The sequence below is a fragment of the Cydia splendana genome, chromosome 6, assembly GCF_910591565.1.
Source record: "Cydia splendana chromosome 6, ilCydSple1.2, whole genome shotgun sequence".
Classification (NCBI taxonomy): Eukaryota; Metazoa; Arthropoda; class Insecta; order Lepidoptera; family Tortricidae; genus Cydia; species Cydia splendana.
Window position 1 is genome coordinate 13,005,560 of NC_085965.1, and position 24,245 is coordinate 13,029,804.

A 24,245-nucleotide genomic window follows, 5' to 3' on the forward strand; every position below is an offset into this window, starting at 1 on the left:
TAAGTACTAACTGGGATTTTAATTTTATACATAATATATATTTTACAAAAGTTAAGTTTATCGGATTTTCTTCATGAAACAATAGGTACATTAGCATAACGTGTCAAAAAAGGATGGTAGGTACACTTGAAGGCAAAGGCACAAAATTACTTAAACATCCAATTTTGACAATTCGCTTTGGTAGTCAGCTTTCATATTGATCCATAATAAAATAGACCTTTAGGTAAGTAGGTATTACATTAGGTATGGACATGGTCCATTTTTTAACGGTTCTATTTTAGACATATAAAATAAAATTGACTCGTCGGCTTAAGTCGCAAACCTCGTAACTCCATTTCAAGGAAATTTGTAATTGCTATCTTGGACAACAATACTTAAAGTCGTAAACCTCGTAACTCCCCGGAGGAGGAGGGTTTGCTACTTAAGCCGACAGGTATTTTAAAAAGTGATGTTCGAACAATAGTTGTTACCTACTTACCTATTTTTGAAGTGAAAACTTCTTTAGAGGCGCTGTGCACTTTTTGTGATAGCGAAAAAATGTTAAACTCGCGACAGGTCACGTGTCCGTAAGACGTAAGATTCGTAGGACGTAAGATTTCGTGATGGGGCAAAAATGTTAAACTCGCGATAGCATAAGACGTAAGACGGACACGTGGCCTGATCGAAAAACTGTTACAATGTCATTGAGTTTTCACTTCTGTCGGCACTCCCGGAGTGCAACCCGTTGTTTTTTTTTTACGATTTACTAATGATTTGTTTCAATATGAATTTTTTGACATATAAGTACTTACATTTTAGTTTGTCATCAAAGGAGTATAAAAGGTAGGTGCTGTATGGTACTACCCAATTTTGTTATCTACGCTGACTAGTACAATATAAAAAAAAACTTAACTGATATTCGTTACAATTTAATTGTACTATGTTTTTACGCTAGTTCACTATATTATTTATAACATATAACAGAGAAATAGAATAAATCTATCCTACTTAGTCAATATCAACATTAAGAGTACATCAATTTCAGTATAACAATAACTATAATATGAGTTCAAAATTATTTTGTATTTAAAATGATGACGTTTTACTTATAAGGTTTAGGTATTTCTTATTAAGTATATGTGTTATTACAGCCTTATTAACAACAAGCAAGGTTCTCTTTTGTTTGGAAACGGTAGAATAATTATAAGTTTATTCATGGTAAAAAAAGGTTTAATTAATTAGGTACTGAATTACAGCACTTGCTGTAATCCAAAGTAAAGTAATTTCAAAATTAGTAGTTTTTGCGTTCCTCTAAAGTTGTCCATGAGTGTATTATATTTATAGATAGGTATATAATATTCGATTACGTTGCTGGCAATTTAAGACAGTCTGAAATAAATCTGCGGCTAGCGTAAACGGTCTTATTAAATTTGATGCGTTTTGTTCGAAATATTGTCGGTAAAAATACAGACTAGTAATCTACCTTCAGCAAGGAATAAAGTAATCCTTGACTCAATAAGTACTTTGAATAAGTAGTAATCATATATTTTAACGACTTTCTTGTGCATGGCATCCATTGTACCTTTAGGAGTGGATATCAAAACGGAGTTAACTTAGAGTTCATGAATAAACAAGGAACATAGGTAGGTATTGATTGTGTTGGTTCTTGAGGAGTAAATTTCGCACTTGATAAGTTAGGAGAGGTGACAGAATACCTATGGCAATATTGCGTGTAAATCGGTCTAAGTAACTTAATTCCACAAGAAACTTAATTTTCACTAAGTACATACATTTTATATAGCAGGTACTAGACGACAACATACATCCTCATACATATAAAGACTGGTGTAAAATACAAGACTGAGGAATAAAAAATATTTAACAAATACCTACACTCTATGAGAGTAGATATTATGCCATACAGCTATTTAAGTATTAAATTTCTAATATACCTACGAACTCTGAACTCATCATTTTGTGTACTTACACAACAATAAGGGGCATTCCCATTCGTCTTAGTCTAGAACGTCATATAAATTATAATGATGTTCATTGTTCCCACAAATGAGTAATCGTTAATAAACGTCATTGTCGCCACTCTTGCTGGTCATTTTCGTCATAACGGCATCCTGGTCAGGCACTGTGTCTCTGACAAGCGGGCCGTGGTTCCAGTTCGGCGGGTAGCCAAACTGCCGCACGTCGTCCCACCACTGCTGCTTGCCGTCCGCCCATATGCAGTACACCACGTTGGTGCCGACCAGCACAGCGAAGCACACCCAGAACGCGACTCGCCACTCGCTTAGAGTTGACTGTGGGAAAACAGTTACTAATGTTATTATTTATAGGTAGTTGTGTACCACTTTGTCGGTAGTCAATGGCGCGGAACAAAAAAACATTAAATAAAAACACCATTAAAACAAAATAAATATCATTTGCGGATCGTAATTGTAATAAACTATTATATTATAATAGAATAAATCTGAAATGCATAGTAAGTAACTTATTCTGATTTTTTTTAAAAGACATTGTACGATAAACAATAAAACCTTTATTAAAGATTTGATAAACCTTTGTTAGGTACTAAATCTTGACCAAAACACACTAAGTAAATAGTTTAACCAAAACATACACAATTTCTTCAGCCTACCGGACGTCAGAATTTCTAACATTTTTATTTTATTATTTCTCTCTCGTAAAGTCGTTAGCAATGTCCACAGAACATTGATCTGTTTATGTATCAAACAATACCAAATATTTAAGTTGTAAATATGGAGGTACAGTGGCCATCAGATATAACCAGGTATTTTTGAGCATAATGGCCTCTAGCATATAACTGTTGGTGACTGTATAAGCGTACAGTCGTTATCTGTCGCCATTATGGTAATACATAAGAAAAAAGAGGGTCCATGGAGTCCCAGCGCGCACAAGTTGTTCGCAGAAATCGCGAAGCGTCTGGTTGACGTAACTGGTGACCGAAGAGCTGGCGGCTACCTCGCACAACGTATCAGCATTACGATACAGCGAGGAAATGCCGCCAGCATCCTCGGTACAATGCCTCAAGGGCCTATTTTAGATTTAAGTTAGTTATTAATTTCGTTTAGTAGTACCACTGTATATATCTTGTATGTAAAGAAATAAGTAGACAACTTACATTAGGGGTTAATAGTCCGATAAGGAAGGGAGTGGCGATCCCGGCGAAGGTGGACGTGGTGTTGACCAGGGACGTCAGCGTGCCGGCATAGTTCGGCGCCAAGTCTAGCGCGTTCACCTGGAATTAGCATTTTATAATATAGGCTGCTAGTTTGGCATAAAGTACAGCGTAAGATACAGAACACCTAATACCAGACGTCGGCACCAAGAGGCAGGTTTACTCAGGAGAATTCGTCAAACATATAACCTCAATTCATATAGCGAAGGCAAAATGCTTTTTTGTTACATCTTAATGTAAATTAATCTTACAAAACAACGGGAGTTTTAGATACTTACATAGAGAATATAAATATGTATTTATTTGTATATTATATAGCTTCAAACTCAACATTCTGTATTGAGTCACCTGGTGATACAAACAATGATAATACGATATAAATTACAACTGTAAGTACCTATATTTTGTACGCCTGAGGCTATGATAGTAAACTAACATGTTTAATGTTTATGTTCTTAGAAACACAGTGACTATTCAGTTGCATGACATTTATGAAGGTGAATTACTTTTTTTATTATCTTTCTTTTTGTAACCTAATATTACAGCATTTTTGTGCTTTGGAAGGAAGCCAATTTTCGTGATATGTGCTCAAACACTAGCGAATCATAAAGTGAAATGTTTCCTTTCAACTCTATAATTGAATTAATTGTATAAAATGGTTTTAGCATCACTACATAAGAAAAAGCTGAATTGAAGTGGAGTGGCCTAATGATAGAAAACAAACAGACACAGGTACACCGGGTTAGTGCTCTTCCACATGGATATTAATTTCGAAATTAATGGCTTAAAGGGATTAATTCACTGAGCGCTTCCGTTATTTAAAAGACTCGAAAATGTGGTTTCCCTCTGGGTTTGTGAAAAGATGGAATTGTATTTTTTTTGGAGTAATGTAGTGGGCTCCGGGCTCTTTAACTGTATCCGGGAAATCACAAAAGATTTAACCCTTTGAACGCCATCTGTCAAACCCAAAAACGTCATTCATACATCAATATCTCTGGCATGAGCTAGCAAATATAAACCGTACTGGAAACTTTGAAAGTTTCATGACAACGTACGCCATAGCACTTACAAGGGTTCTTGGCGCCACGGGCTCGACTTCTTACGACGTTTTTGCCGTTCAAAGGGTTATCGTCAAGCCTATGTAAAAATATGGCTGCACATTTGTGATAATTTTAATTTTTTTGAGATAATTTTATCTCAAAAATATGTCCCATAGTTCTTAATTCGCCGACGTATGAGCAAGTAAGTTGTCTACACCCATATTTTTAGATTTGACTACTTAGTTTACATATACCATTCAGTGTATGGTTCCATAAAAAGCTACCTTCATTCCGCTGTAGAATCCTCCCATCAAAGCCATGGAGAGGACAAAGTAGGCCATGGCGAGGTCCCGGTTACAGCCTGCGTACGACGCGAGAACGATGCATATCGCGGGGCCAGTTGCAGCTGCAATAACAACATATTAGGTTACTTATCGTAATTTTGCAGATGACCTAACTTATACACCTGTGTTGATTGGTAAGGTAATATAAGCTTTTTCAAGTCACGAAGTTTGTTTCATATCTATGTTAAGGGGCCCACAGATTAGTAAGTAAGTAAGTAAGTAAATATTCTTTATTGCACCAATAATTATACATTTTACATACATGTAAAACTACAAAGAAATTTTAACGGAAAAATAGAACCAGGTAACAACAGGCGGTCTTATCGCTAAAGAGCGATCTCTTCCAGACAACCTTTGGGTAGCAGGAAATGTAGAACTCAAACAAAAGTCAACAGGTAGTGCACGGAGCAAAATATGGAGACTATTAAACACAAACACACATATTACAAAACTACTTATATTAGTATTACAACAAAACCTAATACACAAATAAATATACAATATATATATACATAATACATATTTATACTTACATATATACAATATATATAAAATGGCAACTTAAGGCAGAGATAAAAAGTATACTTTCAGCTGATTTTTGAAAATGGGGAGAGATTTAGCTAATCTTAATTCTACTGGCAAAGCATTCCACAACCGAACAGCCCGGAAGGTAAAGGAGGTGTTATAAAATTTTGAAGTAGATGAAGGAGGAGCAAGAATATGAGTCTGAGAACATCGGATAGAAGAGAGATACTTGAAACGCTCTTTGAGATAAGGTGGTGTAGCGGGATTAAAGAGAATGCCATAAAGAAGGGCGAGGACATGAGAGTCACGGCGAAGTCGAATAGGAAGCCACTTGAGCTGAGAACGGAATTGTGACACATGGTCATATTTGCGCAGGCCAAATATAAACCTTATGCAGAGATTCTGGAGGCGCTCAAGCTTATTCAGCTGGTCCTCCGTAAGGTCCAGATAGCAAATATCAGCATAATCTAATATGGGCAGTAAGAGGGATTGAGCTAGCGCAATCTTAGTGGCGTAAGGCAAGAAATTTCGAAGTCTGCGGAGTGATGCACTTGCTGCAAACATCTTCCTGCTAACCTCACGCACCTGAGGCGCCCAAGAGAGACTCTGGTCCACCATCACACCGAGGTTCTTTACCTGGAGAGAGTAGGGAATCTGAATGCCGTCAAAGACAATGGCAGGTAGAGAACCAAAATCAATCCGAGCAGTAAGCTTTGAGCTACCTATTATCATAGCCTGAGTTTTAGTAGGGTTTACCTTGAGACCGTAACGTTTGCTCCAATCTAAAATGCTCTCCAAGTCGGTGTTCATGGCGCAGATAGTCTGTGATAGATCGGCAACAGAGCCCTGAGAGTATATTTGAAGGTCGTCGGCGTAAAGGTGGTAGGAGGACAAAATGTTGGAAGTGATGGAGTTTATAAAGATAGAAAAAAGAAGAGGAGACAACACGCCGCCCTGTGGGACACCAGCAAGCGTGTTGCACCACGAAGATCGAGAGGAATCCACCTTTGTACGCTGCCGACGCCCCACTAAGTAACCGTGAAACCTGTGTGAGATTACCAGTTCGCCGGACGATATCAGCCTGTCAGTTGTTCGGAGCTGTCAAATTTTGCGTTTGACTGACAGGCTGATATCGCCGGCGAAATGATAATCAGTGCCTTTACAGATGTAGTGCATATAATTGTTATCCATCATTTTCTCGGAAACATTCGTATTTGTCATGCTACTTCAGTCAGCCTCAGTACTTTTTGTACCAAGACTGACTCAACTGACTGAAATAGCAAGACACGTTTGGTAGGTTTCCGTGAAAATACGATGGAAAATAATTATGCACTAAATCTTTACTTTCTATTTAAATTTGCAATTGGTATTATAGAATTATTAACATCGCGTTTATAAACTATCGTGTCAATTTTTAACAGACTTCAAGTAAGTAAGTAAGTAAATGTTTATTTCTTAGAATATGGTAGTACAATGATGGTCAAATTACAATAAATGCGTCATATTCTGCCTCTATCGGCCTCAAGGAAAGTTAGTGAAGAGTCTCGTGTTAGTCAGAACTGTAATATAATGTCAATTAATGTCCTTGAACTACGACATGTGTAGGTACCTAATTGGGGATGTTTTTTCAAATATTATAATAAACATAATATCACTAAACAGCTCTTAAATACCTATAGTTGTATGGATGATCCTTCCAGTTTTGATCGTATGCCATCCCTTTTTAATGCACAGGTCACAAACAAATCCGAAGATAAAGGAGCTGATCCACATAGCGGCATAGGGCAGAGCGGTCAGCAAACCGGTGGTCGCGATGTTGTATTTGAGGACGTCGTGAGAGTACTTTGGTAAGTCTGAGACCATAGTGTAGTAACCCCAGTCGTGGCCAACCTGTAACGAAACAATAAAAAACTTAGCTTTTTACAACACTTTGGCAGATAACATTTCTTTAAGGCTGACAGTTTATAACATTTGAACTTGAAGAAAGTATTACAATTAATAATATTAGCCTCCATCCAAAATTTCGTACACAAAAAAGGCGTTTAAAACTTTCACCTTCATTTTTTAAATAATATAAATATTTATATTACTTGAACTTTATTTATGGGCTTGATCAGAGGGCCTACTGCCAATATCGAATAAAATCTAAAACCATTATCTACCTTTATCGCTTAAATTCGCAAGAGCGATAGAGAATACAGACAAAGATTTTCGATGTTTCGATGTAGGTAAGGCGGGTAGGCCCCCTAACGTAGACTCATATATGTACAAACATAACCACGTACAACCAAATCCCCGGAATTTACAGTGTATTGCTACTTTTGGTGTTTTACAAAGAACTACGTGATGTCAGTCAAGTGTAAAAATATGAGAGCATACAACTTATCAAAAATATGTCCCATAGTTCTTAATTCGCTGACATAAGAGCTATGGGACATATTTTTGACTATGATGTGTGCACCCATATTTTTGCACTTGACTGTACAAATTGAAACACAGGCTCTTTTGTTCATATTAAGCTATTTTAAAAATTAAACTGCCCGCTAACCAGTTTAGTTACCTCGAGTCAAGGTTAGCTTCATGGCAAACGTGGCCATTTAAATGGTATTAAACTTAGTTACGTAATCTCAGCAGTTTCTATTTATAGAATTCATTTATTGTTTCATTTTTGTAGATTCACATGTTTGTAAATTTAATTAAGGTTGCATTTCTTCTTCGATTAGGACGATTAGTTGCAAATACCCAAAAAAAAACACAATGAAAAGCCTAGTATGGCGACTTTCATAGCTCATGAAGTCATGATACCTATTGTGAATATTGGGATATTTATGACCATGCAAATGACCATTATGTCCACTTCAGCCACTTCTATGTCAATGTCTACAAGGTTTATGCATTTTCAATAATAAGTAATATAACAGTGATAATGATACCGTCCCTTTAAACAAAGATTATACTGTCACAAGTTACACCGTGTCCAATACATCAGTAAGAGAGGGTTAACGCATTGTAGTTTTTATATTAAATGTTTTGAATTCAATAAATTTACGGATATGAAAGTTTACACCTAGAGGCTTATTCTGATTTGATCTGGATCAAATTTATAACCTGTTATTACACTCAGTGACATTTCTTCAAACAGAAATGTTACTTGTGTCACCCGACCCGTATTATGGGATTTCGATGACAAACTGCGTGGTTCGTACAAAAAATGTTGAGTAAACTCACAGCGGCACAAACTAACGCCCACACGGGCCACGATCTCAGTATAGCCTTCCATGGCACCGGGTCCTTGGCGGCCTTGTGGTCGGCCGTTGTCACTCTGGCGTTCAGATAGCTGAGCTCCTTCTTTGAGATAAAGGGATGCGTGTTCGGTGTGCTGTAGCAGAATAAACTCTGGAAAAAAACGTTGTCTTATAAAGTAAATGGAAAGCAGGACCCGTTTTGATATGGGTAATTTGGCAAATATAGTCTATCAAAATTAATAGGCGTAATATTCGTGGACAACTTGGCATTGTTATTAAAAAAAAGTATCTAATAACACTAATAACTAAGTATTCAAATGGACAGTCTACTTGGATGATGACTTGATGGGACCTGCGTGTTAAAAGAAAGAAAGTAATAATAATGGAAGCGATTGTTAAAAGTGACAAAACAATATCGCTTTTAAATCATTTACATAATTGCACACGAAAGGGGCCCACTGATTAACAGTCCGCCGGGCTGTATCGGTCTGTCAATTAGAACAAAATTTTGACAGTTCCGAACAAGTGACAGGCCGATACCGTCCGGTGGACTGTTAATCAGTGGGCCCCTTAAAAAGTACAATGGCCGGACTAAATACTTTAAAGCATTAAGCTATTAAGGCCGAAGCAACGACGGACAAAATATAAATTTTCTAAATTAACTTTATATCTGCACCGTTCTCACCAGCTTCAAAAACATAAAGTGCTACGTACCCACAAAAGAAACCATAGCAGACCAAAGCCACCGAAGAAGTAGAACACGTTGGCCCAGTCTTGGCCATCAGACAATAGGATGCCGGACATGAAGGAGCCGAAAATGTTGCCGATCTGCGCACCGCCGAAGACGAGGGCGCCTTGGAACGAGCGCTCGTGTGGCGGCACCCATCTGGCCAGCATTATCATGAGAGCTGGCATCGTGGGACCCTGAAATAAATGAAAAAGTTTATTTAATATATCTTTAAATTTATCATGTTTTTGAATCTATTCTCTGGCATATGAGTTGAAAGGCTCATATTGTTTTGAAAATGATTTATGATTTATGACACTAAAAACCTCTGTTCAACCAAAAAAAAATTTCAAAATACCGCAACTTATGGGAATATTTTTTCTGTAGAAAACTTGATACCAAATCAGATCAGATCTATGATGTCAATCTTTTTGATTATTGATAAAGTAAAGAATAATATGATATAGTCTGGCTAGCCAAAAATTGTTGACAGATATTTCGTTGTTGTATCACCAATTGTCTATGATTTGAAAAAAAAGCTAAAAGTCAGTTGATAATTTATGTCATTCATTCAAATTGTTTGCGGTTTATAAGGGGTTTATTTTAAGTAATATTAATAATGTCTATACTGAGTGAGGTTCGCAAACTATTATTTAAGCTCGTAAATAATTACGACAATGTGCGAAGTCGACGTGTAGCGTTATATAACGAAAAACTGCAATGTTTACAACTCCTAAGCAAATGTAAACAAATTAGAAGGTTGGTGCTCTATAAATATTTTGATACTTAGCATTTAGCATATTTGGCATAGTACTTGTGTATTTTTTTGGTGATGCATTAATATTACGGTATGATCGAGCTAGGTCTTATTTACACTACATTTCATTTTTCGCCTTGTTACAATGGTATATGGTGAGAAAGTGTTAACATATGTGTTTATCGTTGACTGTACTTCACATAGTGGTAGAAATTATGTGAGCCGGCTTTGAGTGCACGTCAACGTATATTTAACTTATATCCTTAGGCGCAAATTTAGGTACCTTACGTGTGCACAGAAAATCAAACATATTTTCTAGTATCAAAACTATAATTCCTACTACACAAAGTGTGACCAGCCCAAGATTTTTTGAATTTCCCGCCAAACATTTGGGTAAAATTTCAGTAGCCAGACTCTAGTCAATTACATCAAAAATATTTTAGAACCAACTTTTAATATTTTCTGTTAGTGAGTCATTGCTTTATGGCCAATCTCATTGAAACTCGCTACATACATCGGCCGCGAACACAGTAAGCTACGGAAATCTATTACGGGAAAAAATATGCAAATTATGCGGCGTCGTGAGTAGACAACAGTGTAACGGGAAGGAAGTAATTTGTTATGTTGTCAATCTTCCCAGAGTAATCAGAGACGTGACAAAATACCGAGCCTTGTGTTAAGACTTGAAAACATTGCTGATCTCCAATAATGTTACCTATCTTCACACGTTCACACGAACTACAAAGCAAAATACCTTAGTTAAGGCGCAAATTTAAGATTCTCTTTGAAAACCAGTTAATGGCGGTTTGCACTATTTGCATTCACATCAGATGTGTGCATACAAATGACGCTATTTGTTAATATAGTCTTCTTGATTTAATTTAAGTCTTTATTTAATTTGCGACTACGGTACCAATATATTATAGGCTTTACGAAATTGCTCTGAAAAAAAAATCATTGTTTTCCAATCAAATAAGGTGCAGGGGGGCCATTTCGACTGTAGGGTAATTTCAACGAATCGGAATATCTACCTTGTTTTACATTATTAAGAGTGCCATATATGTCCAGATAGCGAAAAATATGTGTTGTGTGTGTTTCGTAGTGATTAGTGATTACTATAAATCTAAATGCCCCTCTTTCCTTTTTAATTACTGTGGTCTCTGTTGAATCTGGGAATATGCCACCTAATTAGGTATATAATAGAGTTGAACCCTTTTTGGAAAGTGTTAGCCGTTACAACTGTAGCAAACTTTACTGTACACTATCTTTTAGTAAGTACCCCATTTAAAAACTTGAAAAATACTAATTATTTCGATTGGTAAATCTAGTTTCTTCTTAAAAACCTTGCAAAATTGGGGTAACCATTTTATATTTATTCGGTAACCCGGTAAGATAAACTATACATTTTTAATTTCGGCCCCATCCACTGATAGCTCTTTTTAACCTTATTTTAAGTCAGCAGTGGTGACATTAATTTAAAATAGGCACCTGTGATTTTACATTATAGGGCCAACCTTTGAGTTTACCCTATTATAACATGATCCTCTGAATAACTTTGTCTGTTCCGTAATACTTTATTATAGGTACAATGAAACAAAGGATGGCTAATATCTACAACATGGAATACCGTACCATATATAAAGGAACACAATCTGAATGCTGATTAGGTATAGGTAAGGCGCCAGGGCGCCACGTACCTAACGAAACGAATAAGAAAATATATTAAAAGGTCGTATTTGAGTCAATAGAGTCAAACAAGATACGTTACCGTAGAAGTTAGTAGTGTATATGTATATGTTTATAAAATAAGTTGTAAAAGTTGTAAAATATTACGCAAGTTTAAGATACGCTCTAATGTATTAGAAACAGTATATAATTATGTAATTGTGTTAAAAAATCTGTTTAGCTCATAATTTCTTCGTTGTCTCAAATTATTTGGTAGGTATGTTATAGTTTTACAATTAGGTTTCTATGTGAGCCTAATAGATAAGCTGCTGTCATGGTTATTATCTAAGGCATGTGACAGCTATTTATTTTATTATTTCCTGTAAATATTTCTCGTAAGTCATAATGATAATGATAAAAATCTGCCACCAAACAATTAAAAACAAGTAAAAATACCTAGTAAAACACCGCCCGATTTTCAAAACATGAAGCCAGTTAAAAAAAACTCAGAAACTATTAAGGTTTTTGGGAAAAAACATGAAGCAATAGTTTTGACCGGTAATTTGTATCTTCAATATTATTTTACATAATTCTTACGAAATTTCCATTCAGTGAGGTGATTACAAGGTGAACTTTATATACAGATTACTTCTAACACATACCTCTCCCATTCCTTGAAGCACACGAAGAGCAAACAGCCCACCCCAGGCTCCATTACCCATACGTATGACCCACGGAGTAAGGAAGGTGAACAGAGCTGTGCTTAGTAGACCCACGCCCAAGGTCCACTTGCCGCCCCACTTCTCGGCCAGGTAGCCTCCAGGGACTTGAGTGGCGGCATAGCCGTAGTAGAAACCACTTAGGATTAGACCCTGAGTGGCCTGGTCCCAGGTTTGTGTTGCGTACTGAAATTATTCGACCAAAAACGTAGTTTAAATTTAAGTAAATTAAAAAAAGGAATATCTAGTCCTGCACTACGTCTACATAAGTAGTCTAAGTAGGCTGTGTATATTTGTACAATGAGTGGCGGCCCGATTCGAACTCTAAGATGCATCAAATATTACGTCAAGATACGATATGGATTAGATACAGTGTGTTTGACAAGAGCGTGACCAGTGTTTATGTATATTTTAAGGATGTGGCACAGAAAAAAAGGTACTGGCTGAATAGAATGTTCTTTTGTTTTAAATGCTTCGTAAAAAATAATAAAAAACTTTTGACAGTTTCCCATCTAAAGTTCAATAAAAAAAAAGAATGCCGCATACGATTCACGTTATGAGGCAGTGTTCCTCTGTACGTACCCGAAAGGGCCCAAAATGTCACGAAAACCTGCTGATTTTATATAAATAAATCGAAAGCGTTTGTAATTAAGTGGATGAAGCATTATATGGAGAATAAAAATGTTTACGACTTACCAGAACGCGGGAAAACAAAAATGACCTCCTACACAGAGGATAAACGGGTCTTGCATATGTTTTCAAAAAATCAATTTCTATCATTGCGTTCTGGCGGTTCTGGGCAAGTAAAATTGGAGAAAAAAGGTTTGCAGATATCTTTAGATACAATCAAAAGGTGTTTGAATGAAAATGGTTTAAAATATCGCAGTACGGTGAAGAGGCTTCTCCCTTACTGAAAAACATATGAAAAAAAGGCTACCGTGGGCGAAAGAAAACAAAAACCGAGATTGCAATCATATTTTTTTCCCGATGCAGTTTCTTTTTGGGCAGTTAATTACTTGACTTAGGCTTCTTCTACGACAAATAATAGAGTGCTCGTGCGAACCAAGAATTACCCAGTAGAGGAACATGTTTGGGGATGCTTCTCGAAGCATGGTTTCGGCCATTTGCACTTGCGCACCGATACACTGGACGCCCATAAAATGGTAAAAATTGATGAAAAGGCTTTGTCGCCTTCTGTTATCAAAAGTTTCCATTCAAAAGAGAATAGTGACCCTAATTGCCGAAGTCAGCACTGTACTGCATGAAAAACTGAAAATGGCGTCGATGCTTTGGATTGGCCCTCACAATCACCCGACGCCAACCCAGTTCAAAATGTTTGGGCGTGGATGAAGCTTAAATTACGAGGAAATAACACTCTTAGTATTATTGACCTAACTGGAGAACTGAAGTCTGTGCGTACCTTGCATTTTAGCTGAAAATTTGGTCGAAATTATGCCCCAAAGATACCAAGGTATTATTCATGATTCAGGAGACTGGACGTCTTATTCAAAATAAAGCATGAATATGTAATTACAATACTCTCATATGACAGTATTTGACATGATACCTCTTTACTTTTTTTCTAAGTTTTACCGGTCACGCTCTTATCGTACATAGTGTATGTCACTTTACTTGACGTAATATTTGACGTATTTTAAAGTTCGAATCGGGCCGTAAGTAATATTATGTTGATGAAATTGAAATGCTAAACTTATATTATATTACAAATACCAGGAACTAACCGCAATAACATTGGTTGAAATATAAAGTTACAGTAGGTAGGCATTTTATGCACAGCTCTTAAATATATACCTAATGAATCAGTTTTCGCAATGAACTTAGAGCGCTTCTACATATGTTCACATTAAGATGACACACGCTCAATGAACAACAATGTATTGCCAATCAAAACATTTTTATGCGCCGAGAGTTATGGTAATAGCAGTCTAGATGACGTTATATTCGAAAAAAAGTGTCAATTACAGTTTTAAAAAAATACGGTTGCGCACCATGTGAGAAAAATGTTTTTATTTACCGCTATGTGGTGTTTAGTTTATCTTTTCATTAGTTTGTATATAAAATCAGTTTGGTTTGTTGTTTATAAACGTGTATAAAAGGCCGCCTGATATCTTCGACAGAGCAACGATATGTAGCAAAACCAGTCATAATATGCGGTTCCTGAACACATCATACAGAGCTTTTAATATGCGTGTAGATAAAACAGTGTAGGTACTTAACTGTATATAAGTAGGCATTAAAACACTCGTGTGATCTTATTATGAAACTCGCTTCCCTCGGTTTATAAACCCTCACTCGAACTTTAATGCCTTTCATTTTGTAGCAGTCGCATAAACTACCATTGAGCACCAATAAAAATCGAAGATCAAACAAAATTTTGTTACTTACTGGACTTATAAATACTGTAGTGTTGGCAGGAATCGGGTCGCTTTCGCATATTAGTTCAGTATTGTTATTGGTAGGGTCTGATTCGTTCTTGTGGATCGGTAGCACCATCTGAGTGATAGCCAAGTTCAAGCACACCCTCATAGTGTAGGCGTTGCAGACTCCGAGAAGGCCCATCACTCCGAGTATGTAGCGTTGAGGGATGAAACAACCTGTGAAATGGAAAAGAACAACCTATTTAGATATAAAAATCCTTAGAAACATCATATTATGTTGTTTTTTTACGCATTATTCGTTTTATAGGAAAAGAAAATCTTAAAATATAAACGCTAAATTTCTGTATAACGCGAACAATCCCTTATTATTTTTAGCCTGTATTCGTGATAATTTTATTAATGTTATCAACTTAATAACAAAAAACCTAACTAACCCAACTTAATAACGTAGCATTAATAAATAATAACAAAAAGTCGCATATACGAATACCTGTATGCATATTACATATGTATTGAAGTTGCAAAAGCTTTTGTATAAAAAAGAGCTGCGCGCATCGCTCTTTCAATTAGGTACAGAGCAATTCAATAATATACAGGGTGGCTAAAAAATAACTGCATTCCCGTTGCCCGGAGGTTTTGGGATTATACTGAGCAACTTTTACTATGGGACCAACCCCGAAATCTCGAAAGAAAAATTTGGCTGTTATATACATTTTGGCTGGTCCATTTTCTATGGGAGGGCAAATTTTTTTCGCCATTTTGGTGTTGGTCTCATAGTAAAAGTTGCTCAGTATAATCCCAAAACCTCCCTGGCCACGGGAATGCAGTTATTTTTTATTTATTTATGGGATCAAGAAACATGGTTTATATATTTGTAAAAAAAGTTTGGTTTTCATTAATCCTGGCTTCCATTTGCCAAGTTTCACGATACTAGTTATTGTTTGAATTTTAAATGTCCATAAATATGAAACATTCATATTGAATAGCTAATTAATAATTCGATATGACAGTAATGGAACTCACTTTTTAATTAAGAGTATGAAAGAGCCTCAATATTATGCAAATGTAATAATTACGTAGGTATCCATTATAATGTTTTTGGTAAGAATAAACTACCAATATTTACATTATCGCTGCTGTGGATATAATTATGTTATTATTAATTATCATTAAAACTTACAGGGCTTGTCTTTTTTAAGGCAGACGTCCACAGGGCCGCATCGCACGCATCGGACGCATCGCACGCAACGGATTTTAGTATTCTTTGTATAGAAAGTCACACAAGTGCGTCCACTGATCTGTTGCGTGCGATGCGTCCGATGCGTGCGATGCGGCCCTGTGGACGTCTTCGTTACCCGACTACAGGATGGGTAATAGCATGTAGTATATACTGGTGGAAGAGCGGTGGTAGCCGAGTGGATATGACGCCCGACTTTCAATCCGGAGGTCGCGGGTTCAAATCCTGGCTCGTATACCAATGGGTTTTTCGGAACTTATGTACGAAATATCATTTGATATTTACCACTAGCTTTTCGGTGAAGGAAAACATCGTGAGGAAACCTGCATACATCTGCGAAGAAATTCAAAGGTGTATGTGAAGTCCCCAAACCGCATTGGGCTAGCGTGGGGACTATAGCCCCAACCCTCTCATGCTTGAGAGGAGGCCTTTGCCCAGCAGTGGGACGTATATAGGATAAATTATTATTATTTTTATTTTATACACTGGTTTGGATGTTTGTGTCGCGTTACACTGTAGCGTTAAACTAAGTCGATTTTGATTAATTAAATGTCAATGACATAAGGCTACATTTTAAATGACTATGGGAGAGGAGGAAGTTTGTAGAACTACTACGAAAACTACGTAAGAACTACGAAAACTTTCATAGTTGGATTCGTGCCTTGACAAATTGTATCAATATTAACACAAGGTGTTAAGCAAAGATTTTGCCTACTTTGAAAACGAATAACTATTTTATTTTATTAAAAAAAAATAAGGGACATAGGCACAGTCGAGTGCATAAATATTTATACATTTTGTCACCTTATTGCAATGGGTTAAGGTGAAGAAATGTATACATATTTATGCACTCGACTGTACCTACTATATAAAAGTACAACATAAACAATACAACTCAGTCAATCATGAGATTCATGAGTCGGTTGAGAAGAAAGAGACATTCGGAGAAATTATGTAGTGGTACGGAACTCCCGAAGCTTGACTTCGGCTCGCCCTTGGCCGATTTTTGTTTAGTTAGATCTGCTTTTCCTCTTCACCTATGCCTTTTAAGAACCTGAATGCTGCTCAAGGGCTTAGCTTGGGCTTAGCCAACCAAGTATATCCCACACAAACCACTTTCCATGTTTCGAAAGTTGATTATCTAGGACCCGTATTCAGAAACTAAAATAGTATTCCAATACAATAAGGCTTTAATGTGAAATATTTGGAAAAAAGTAATTTATTATGCACGATATTATATAATACAAGCAAAAAGAACACAAGAAGCAAAAAAACATTTACGTTGACGTATTTTTGTTTGCCCCTTGGATGACTTGGTAGAGAATGTCAAAAGGCGTTAAGTCCGCTATTTATATAGGGAACATTTTTAACGAACTTTGAAAGAGGCAGAAGTTATTATTACCATAAGAGTAATAGGTATAAGTAAAAAAAGAGTGGTAACTCCAAAACCAAAACGCGAGTTATTTCATAGCCGACATCAAGCGTCAAGTAGCGGAATATATCAGTACTGCTAGTCGACAATAGATGTCGCGGCGAACAAAAACTCTAATGCTCAACAATTTTCAGCTAATATTATAACCGGATTACTCGAAAGTCTATTTTCAAATCCCTCTGCTTCTAATAGTTATTAGTTGTAAATTGTTTTAGCAGTAGGTACATTTTTCGTCAGTAGCGACACTTGTGCCGTCTGGTGTCAAGTAGCGGTACTGATCGACTACGAAAGAATGCGCATTTCGGTAAGAAAACTGATGTACTTATGGAGTTACCACTCTTTCATTACTTACCTATATTACTCTATGTTATTACGAAAGTAGATAATTATTGTTTATTTAAATGTTTTTTTTTTATCTTAATGCCATTATAACACATTTTATAAAATATAAAATCTATTTTATCCAGAACTTATCCTTCGGTATCTAAAAAAACCCATTTTAAAGTATTTACGCATTTAATTAAATACCTAATTAATAATAAATTTCTACAACAATACTAGAGCTTGCTTACCAACCACTAGGAAGTCAAATTAATATTTCCCGCAAACCGCAAGTATAATATGACAAAACCTAAAATTGTGCATAAACTATATACATACTCGTATATGTTTACGACTAAAGTGAAAAAATATACCTAATAGGTGGAGATTTAATTGTTTCGGTTTACACGTAATATTTTTATACTCTATTAGTACACTGTATTAAGACGTCATTTAGATTTTATTCAGCACAGTATTGTCAACCGGTCCAGAAAATGGAGGCTGTTATTTAGTTAATAACTCATTTAGTCTTTAACATTTTGTACCGTAAAATGGGGTGAGTTGGAACAAATCCGAAGTTCAAATCTCAATAAAAGTTTATTTTTATATGTGGTATGTTGATTTATATACTTGAAAAGTGTTCCGATAGTATGAACTTTAGTTTTTCTGTAATTTCATATATTCATCGATAAACACAAAATAGTAGAAAATTCCAGCTCACTCCGTAGTCAGGGTTAGGGGGACAATTGCTAGAATTCACACAATATTACAATAGCTTGACTTCTTAAGAGAATAAAGTATATTCCTACGTAACAATGTAATAACTCTGGTCTAAAAATACCATCTCACCTGGGGTACCATCACTCCTCACCCCATTCATAACCCAACTGCCCTCGTAATCCCTACTCACCCCATTTTACGGTATTTGGAGACTCTATACCTATGCGGGGTAATATTCAGTATGACATGACAGGATAAATCACAGCGAATACCTAGGATGCATGCACAATTCTTGTTTTTTGTGTCTAAACCTATGATGATGTCTTCTATTAATCTTGCTTTATTTCGTTCATATATTTAGGTAATCGTTTTCGTATCAGGTGTCCTAGCACTTTAGCATATTGCCACATCGGTTCTCCATCGCCCTCAATAGAAAACACGGTGTGAAGATAACGCGTAGGTAAGTAACACGCACACATACTATTGAGTCAAGTGAGTGTTTTAGCTGCAGGCGGCTGCAACCCTTACGTTTCATTACCTAATTATCGTAATGGTATCCCCCTTGCGGTTCATGAAATTATCACAAATGGGTCAAACAGATCACTGTGTTATGTCTTTCCTGTAGACATACACAAGAGTTAAGGGCTTATAAAGGTTAATTTTCTTATTTAACCCTTATCCACGTGAAAAGGTCCTCCTTTTATTTAGAGAACTATGATAAAATCATTGCTTACATACCCACAAGCTGTTAACTATTGCCCACAGGAGAGAAAACTAGTGTGTTATCGCGAACAGCTCATTTTTCTCTCCTGTGGGCAATAGTTAACAGCTTGTGGGCATGTAAGCAATGATTTTATCATAGTTCTCTAAATAAAAGGAGGACCTTTTCACGTGGATAAGGGTTAAATAAGAAAATTAACCTTTATAGCCCTTAACTATTGTGTATGTCTACAGGAAAGACATAACACAGTGATCTGTTTGACCCAAATATAAGAGGCGTGCTCGGAGCCGAAGCCAACATGTAAATCCAACACGTGTCTTAGATTTCTAGAAAATAACTGTAAAGTGTAAGGCAATCATATAATTATAGGTACCAATATTTTTAGTAGGTTAAATAATTAGCTATACATATTAATTAAAATGAAGGGAGTTGCAGAAAATATAATTAAGTAACAAGTAAGTAACATGAACAAAGACCATCTATTTTTCATAGTTTTTATAAAATGAAGTAGAAATTTCTAAGCACCATCTTGAGGAACTAATTGGAACCTGTTCACCTTAACTTTACTTTAAAGTCGGTTAACGGGATAAATATTTGGTTTACACAGTGTAGTCGCTACATAAATATATCAATCTGTTACCTCGACATTTTATTTGACGTTATCTCGTGACTGATAAGAGCGGTGCTGAATGGAATATTGTACTTCAATGTTATGCCGGCAGATATCAATTAATCAGTTCAGTTACCGAGTCGTGGGAGCATCTAGTCTGTAAACGATTTCGAACTGTTCAATGCCTGTGACTTCCACCCCTTAGGGCAGGTATGATTTCGGGGATAACTTATATCATAATTAATTATATTTACAAAAATGTATCCATATCGCTTATACGATTTAACAATAATTTAAATTACTTTGCATGATAGTAGGTATATTTAATATTAAATGTATACTTACAAATATAGTAAATGGTCTTAATAAGTATGTATAAAAATCATAGCAAACATAATAATTGTAGTAGGTAATAATTGACGACCGGTCTGGCCTAGTCGGTAGTGACCCTGCCTATGAAGCCGATGGTCCCGGGTTCGAATCCTGGTAAGGGCATTTATTTGTATGATGATACAGATATTTGTTCCTGAGTCATGGTTGTTTTCTATGTATTTAAGTATTTATATATTATATATATCGTTGTCTGAGTACCCACAACACAAGCCTTCTTGAGCTTACCGTGGGGCTTAGTCAATTTGTGTAAAAATGTCCTATAATATAAAAAAAAAAAAAAAAAAAAAAAATAGAATTTTCGAACTTCATTCCTTTTCGAAAAAATGCTAATAAAAGCCTGAAGTAAATAAACATAATTAAGTATATCAGAGATGATATACCGTAAAACGGGGTCAACAGAAATCGCGGGGTGAATAGAGGAATTTCGAACTTTTTCTTTTAAGTTGCTATATTTAAAAACGTACATATCTAAAATTAGATTTTTTGAAATGCGTATATAGTAGACTATTTATTATCTACATTGATACCAAAAGAACTTCATGAAACTGCCGAAAAATTAGATTTTTTTGACTCTAGGTAAGGTCTCGCCGAGGTAAGAAATGAAGCCTGTCTGAACTTTGTTCTAGCGGTAAATGTTTTGACATTAACTAAGTAAAAGTTAGCTAACCTGGTTATATAGTATCTGTAGTACCTAATAAATAATAAATAATATCACTAATTTTCTCTATAATAAAGCATTTTTTTTTGCAAAAAACCAATAACAAGCAAATTTACGTGATAAAGGGGTCAGTGGACACGCATATGGGGTGACCAGTTACGCCATAGGGGGTGATTAGATACAAAAAAACCGGCCAAGTGCGAGTCGGACTCGCGTTCTAAGGGTTCCGTATATTACACAATTTTTAACAATCAGTGCCGGATTAAGATATGTTGATGCCCTAAGGATTTCTAGGTGCCCCCTCTCCCTCGGGTCATCAAGATTACATTGATTTTTTGGTAAATTGAGAGAAGTTCATTGCCGCGTTACAGCTGAGAATGGAAATCAGTCACATCATTTTATCACGAAAATTGACAGTGCCGCAGCAGTAATGTTGCAACAGAGTACCTAATGCTGTTGCAGTCGCCACCCGAATGTCACCTTTATCATAGCTTAGAAAGTAATAGAAACGCGAGCGAAGCGAGCGCGGAAATGTTTCGATATAAAAACGCAATATGATAGACAGTTGTAAATTTTTACTTTTAGTATGGAAATCAGTCACATCATTTTATCACGGAAGTTGACAGTACTGCAGCAATAACGTTGCAACAGAGTAATGTTGCTGCAGTCGCCACCCGAATGTCACCTTTATCATACCTTATAAAGTTATTGAAAACGCGAGCGAAGCGAGCGCGAAAATTTTTCGATATACAAACGCAATTTTACTTTTAGTCCCAACCAGGCGCGAATCCAGGATTTCATACAGAGAAGGGATGGGACAGTTTTCTATCAGCCTAGCTTCGCATAGGGCTCGATATTTCTTAGGCTTCGATATTCAAGGTTGTTTTCATGCATAAAATATGCAAGAAAGCAGAGCTTGGAATTGAATTGGCGAAGTGTGAGAAAGGCAGTAGGCCTAGCTGCGAAAGAGGAAAGCTTGGATTTGGATCCACGCCCAAGTGTAATTAAGGCAGAAGGCCTCGCATAAGACCTAACGCCGAACCGCAAAAGAGTGGGTTGAAATCGAATCTATGCATGTAATCACGACTCTTCTACTGCTACCGATGGTTTCCCAAAGAATTACGCGCCATTATTTTTGCAAATTAGCTTTTGGACAGCTAAAAAAAATCGTGTGGTAAAAACGATGTGTCTGTCCCTAATTTTAAAATTTGTTCACCTTTTTCAACCTGGCATTTTGGTGCCCCTCCTGAACGTGGTGCCCAAAGCACGTGCTTGTTTTGCTTATTGGTTACAAAGTCTTTATTAATTCAACCATTAAAGTCGACGAGTACAAAAAACTTTAAGCTAGCTCTCAATTTAACATTTTTTTTAAACATTATTTTTAATTTGACCTTACAATTACTCGTAAGTAGGTAAGACCGTTAAATATTTAAAATGATTATCTTATCAGAAAATTATCACCAATTACTCTAAGAAAACTACTACTCTAAGTAATCCGGCACTGTTAACAATGTATTTTTTATGTGAAACGTGAGTGAAATCTCTTTAAAAAATCCGTAGGGGTCGGATTAAAAACTGTAATTAAGTCCGACTCACGCTTGACTGTACATTTCTAATAGGTTTTCCTGTCATTTATAGGTATAGACCTATTTTATTTATTTTTTTCAAAATTTTAGACCTAGTAGTTTCGGAGATAAGGGGGGGGGAATGGTCATTTTTTGCCTATTTTCTTGAATAACTTCTAAACTGTTGATTCGAAAATTATAAAAAAAAATTATTTGAAATCCTTACAATAAGCTCTTTCATTTGATATGTAACATGATATAGTTTGAAAATTTTTTTTTATATTTTTTCATTTACCCCCCAAAAGTGGCCCCCATGTTTAAAATTCATTTGTTTACGTTACATGTCCGTATTCGGGTCACAAACTTACATATGTGTACCAAATTTCAACTTGATTGGTCCAGTAGTTCCGGAGAAAATCGGCTGTGACAGACGGACAGACAGACAGACAGACAGACAGACAGACAGACAGACAGACAGACGCACGAGTGATCCTATAAGGGTTCCGTTTTTTCCTTTTGAGGTACGGAACCCTAAAAAGGGTGTAAAGACACGCCTTGTGGGTTAAAAGACACGAAAAAATAATTTTGTGACAAATAGCTGTTTAACAGATATATATATACCATTTGCCAATAGAGTATCCACATAATAATGACCAAATTCGATGCCTATGACAACTAAAACTTAATATTTCTATTCACCCCTTTCTTGTGTCTATCGACCCCGTTTTAAGGATATGGAGAGAACAGGTAGTTTTCTTTGAGTTTCACTGAATTGGGTTGGTAAAAATTTATTTCACAAATGCGAAATTGAAGAACTAACCAAGACTCAAAAAATTATATCAAAATTATTACTTTTATCATTTGGATTATTGGCGAAAATCGTCCTTAAAGTTGAAAATCGTGTCTTTTCAGCCCGTTTTACGGTACTTTCTTTTAAATAAAGGAGTCAACCGAGTTCAATAACCTACTCTGCTTTTGTCACTCTAAATATTGAGAAACTTAATTGATTGTTGTTTCACAAAAGCAATGGTCTTCAAAACTTATATGTATAAGTACACAAACAATCAATAATGTTTGATTAACGTTTAACATATTCTGTTTGAATAGGTTTTATACATACCAAAACAACATTTTTTGGCAATTGTCAAACGCTCCCAAGAACAATACTTACATGACCGCAAAGCCCTAGTCAACGCGTTATCCACAACCTGTGGTTGTTTCCGAGTTTTCTGCCCCAGCAGATTGTGCGCCTGCGCTTGTGCTTCTGTATTATCGTTCATTTTCTACAATTATATCACAGTTTTCTTCAAAAATAACTATATATTATTACAAAAAAGTTTATTCTTAAAATTGTTTTATTAAATTTTATAAAAATAGCTTCTATTTTCTAAAATTACTAAAAAGACACCAAATAATTCACACGCACAACATTTACACGTTTTATTTACACATGACACATTCGCACACGCCAACAGCCCAGCGTGGACAGAGAACACTGGCAGTTTGCGCGTTCGCAAGCTTAGTATGTTTACCTATACCGGCGCCCGCACATGGCATACTGCCGTATTCGAACTTCAAGATATACACAAGAGACGACACGTACTAGATCCATTCTAGATACGTTATAGTTTAGATATCAACAAGTTCTCTTTTGCAGCGCAATTCGCGCAACCAATGTCACTTTTACGTTAGATAGAGTAAGATATCTATTAGATGTGAATTGAATCTCTAAGTCATATCCTGTGGAAATCGTTCAAGGGTATCTCCAGAATTGCGCAAATGTCAAATTTGACAGGTTAGATCTTAAACATATCGTTATCGTATCTTGGTGATGTCTAAAAGATGTCTAATAGATGTCTATTTCAAAATCCGAATCGGGCCTATAGTTGTCACCGGTTACGTTCGATCATGTAAAGACCGAAGCTGCTAGCCTTGGAGCCACGCCGTTAAATTATGGTACTAAACAAAAACGACTTAACT

The 24,245-nt window shown here is 36.1% G+C and overlaps 1 protein-coding gene across 1 annotated transcript; it reads right to left on the reverse strand.

Moving 5' to 3' along the window:
- On the reverse strand, positions 1 to 23,748 carry LOC134791457 (putative inorganic phosphate cotransporter). The gene is made up of 9 exons (XM_063762484.1): positions 23,437 to 23,748; positions 14,616 to 14,824; positions 12,153 to 12,395; positions 9,056 to 9,265; positions 8,325 to 8,492; positions 6,770 to 6,986; positions 4,512 to 4,633; positions 3,131 to 3,247; positions 1 to 2,288 (listed from the first exon to the last, which is right to left on the reverse strand). Exons 1-9 carry the CDS (start codon positions 23,543 to 23,545, stop codon positions 2,055 to 2,057), a joined length of 1,629 nt encoding a protein of 542 aa, XP_063618554.1. The 5' UTR covers positions 23,546 to 23,748; the 3' UTR covers positions 1 to 2,054.
- Between the last annotated feature and the right edge of the window lie 497 nt (positions 23,749 to 24,245).

What these genes read in the sequence shown, in the direction of transcription:
- LOC134791457 (XM_063762484.1), bottom strand. Translation starts at nt 23,545, where the DNA reads ATGAACGATAATACAGAAGCACAAGCGCAGGCGCACAATCTGCTGGGG. An exon ending in GATTCTACAGCGGAATGAAG is followed by an intron (nt 3,248 to 4,511) that starts GTAGCTTTTTAT and finishes TGCTAATTCCAG; the next exon opens with GTGAACGCGCTAGACTTGGC. An exon ending in TCGGACTATTAACCCCTAAT is followed by an intron (nt 2,289 to 3,130) that starts GTAAGTTGTCTA and finishes GTTTTCCCACAG; the next exon opens with TCAACTCTAAGCGAGTGGCG.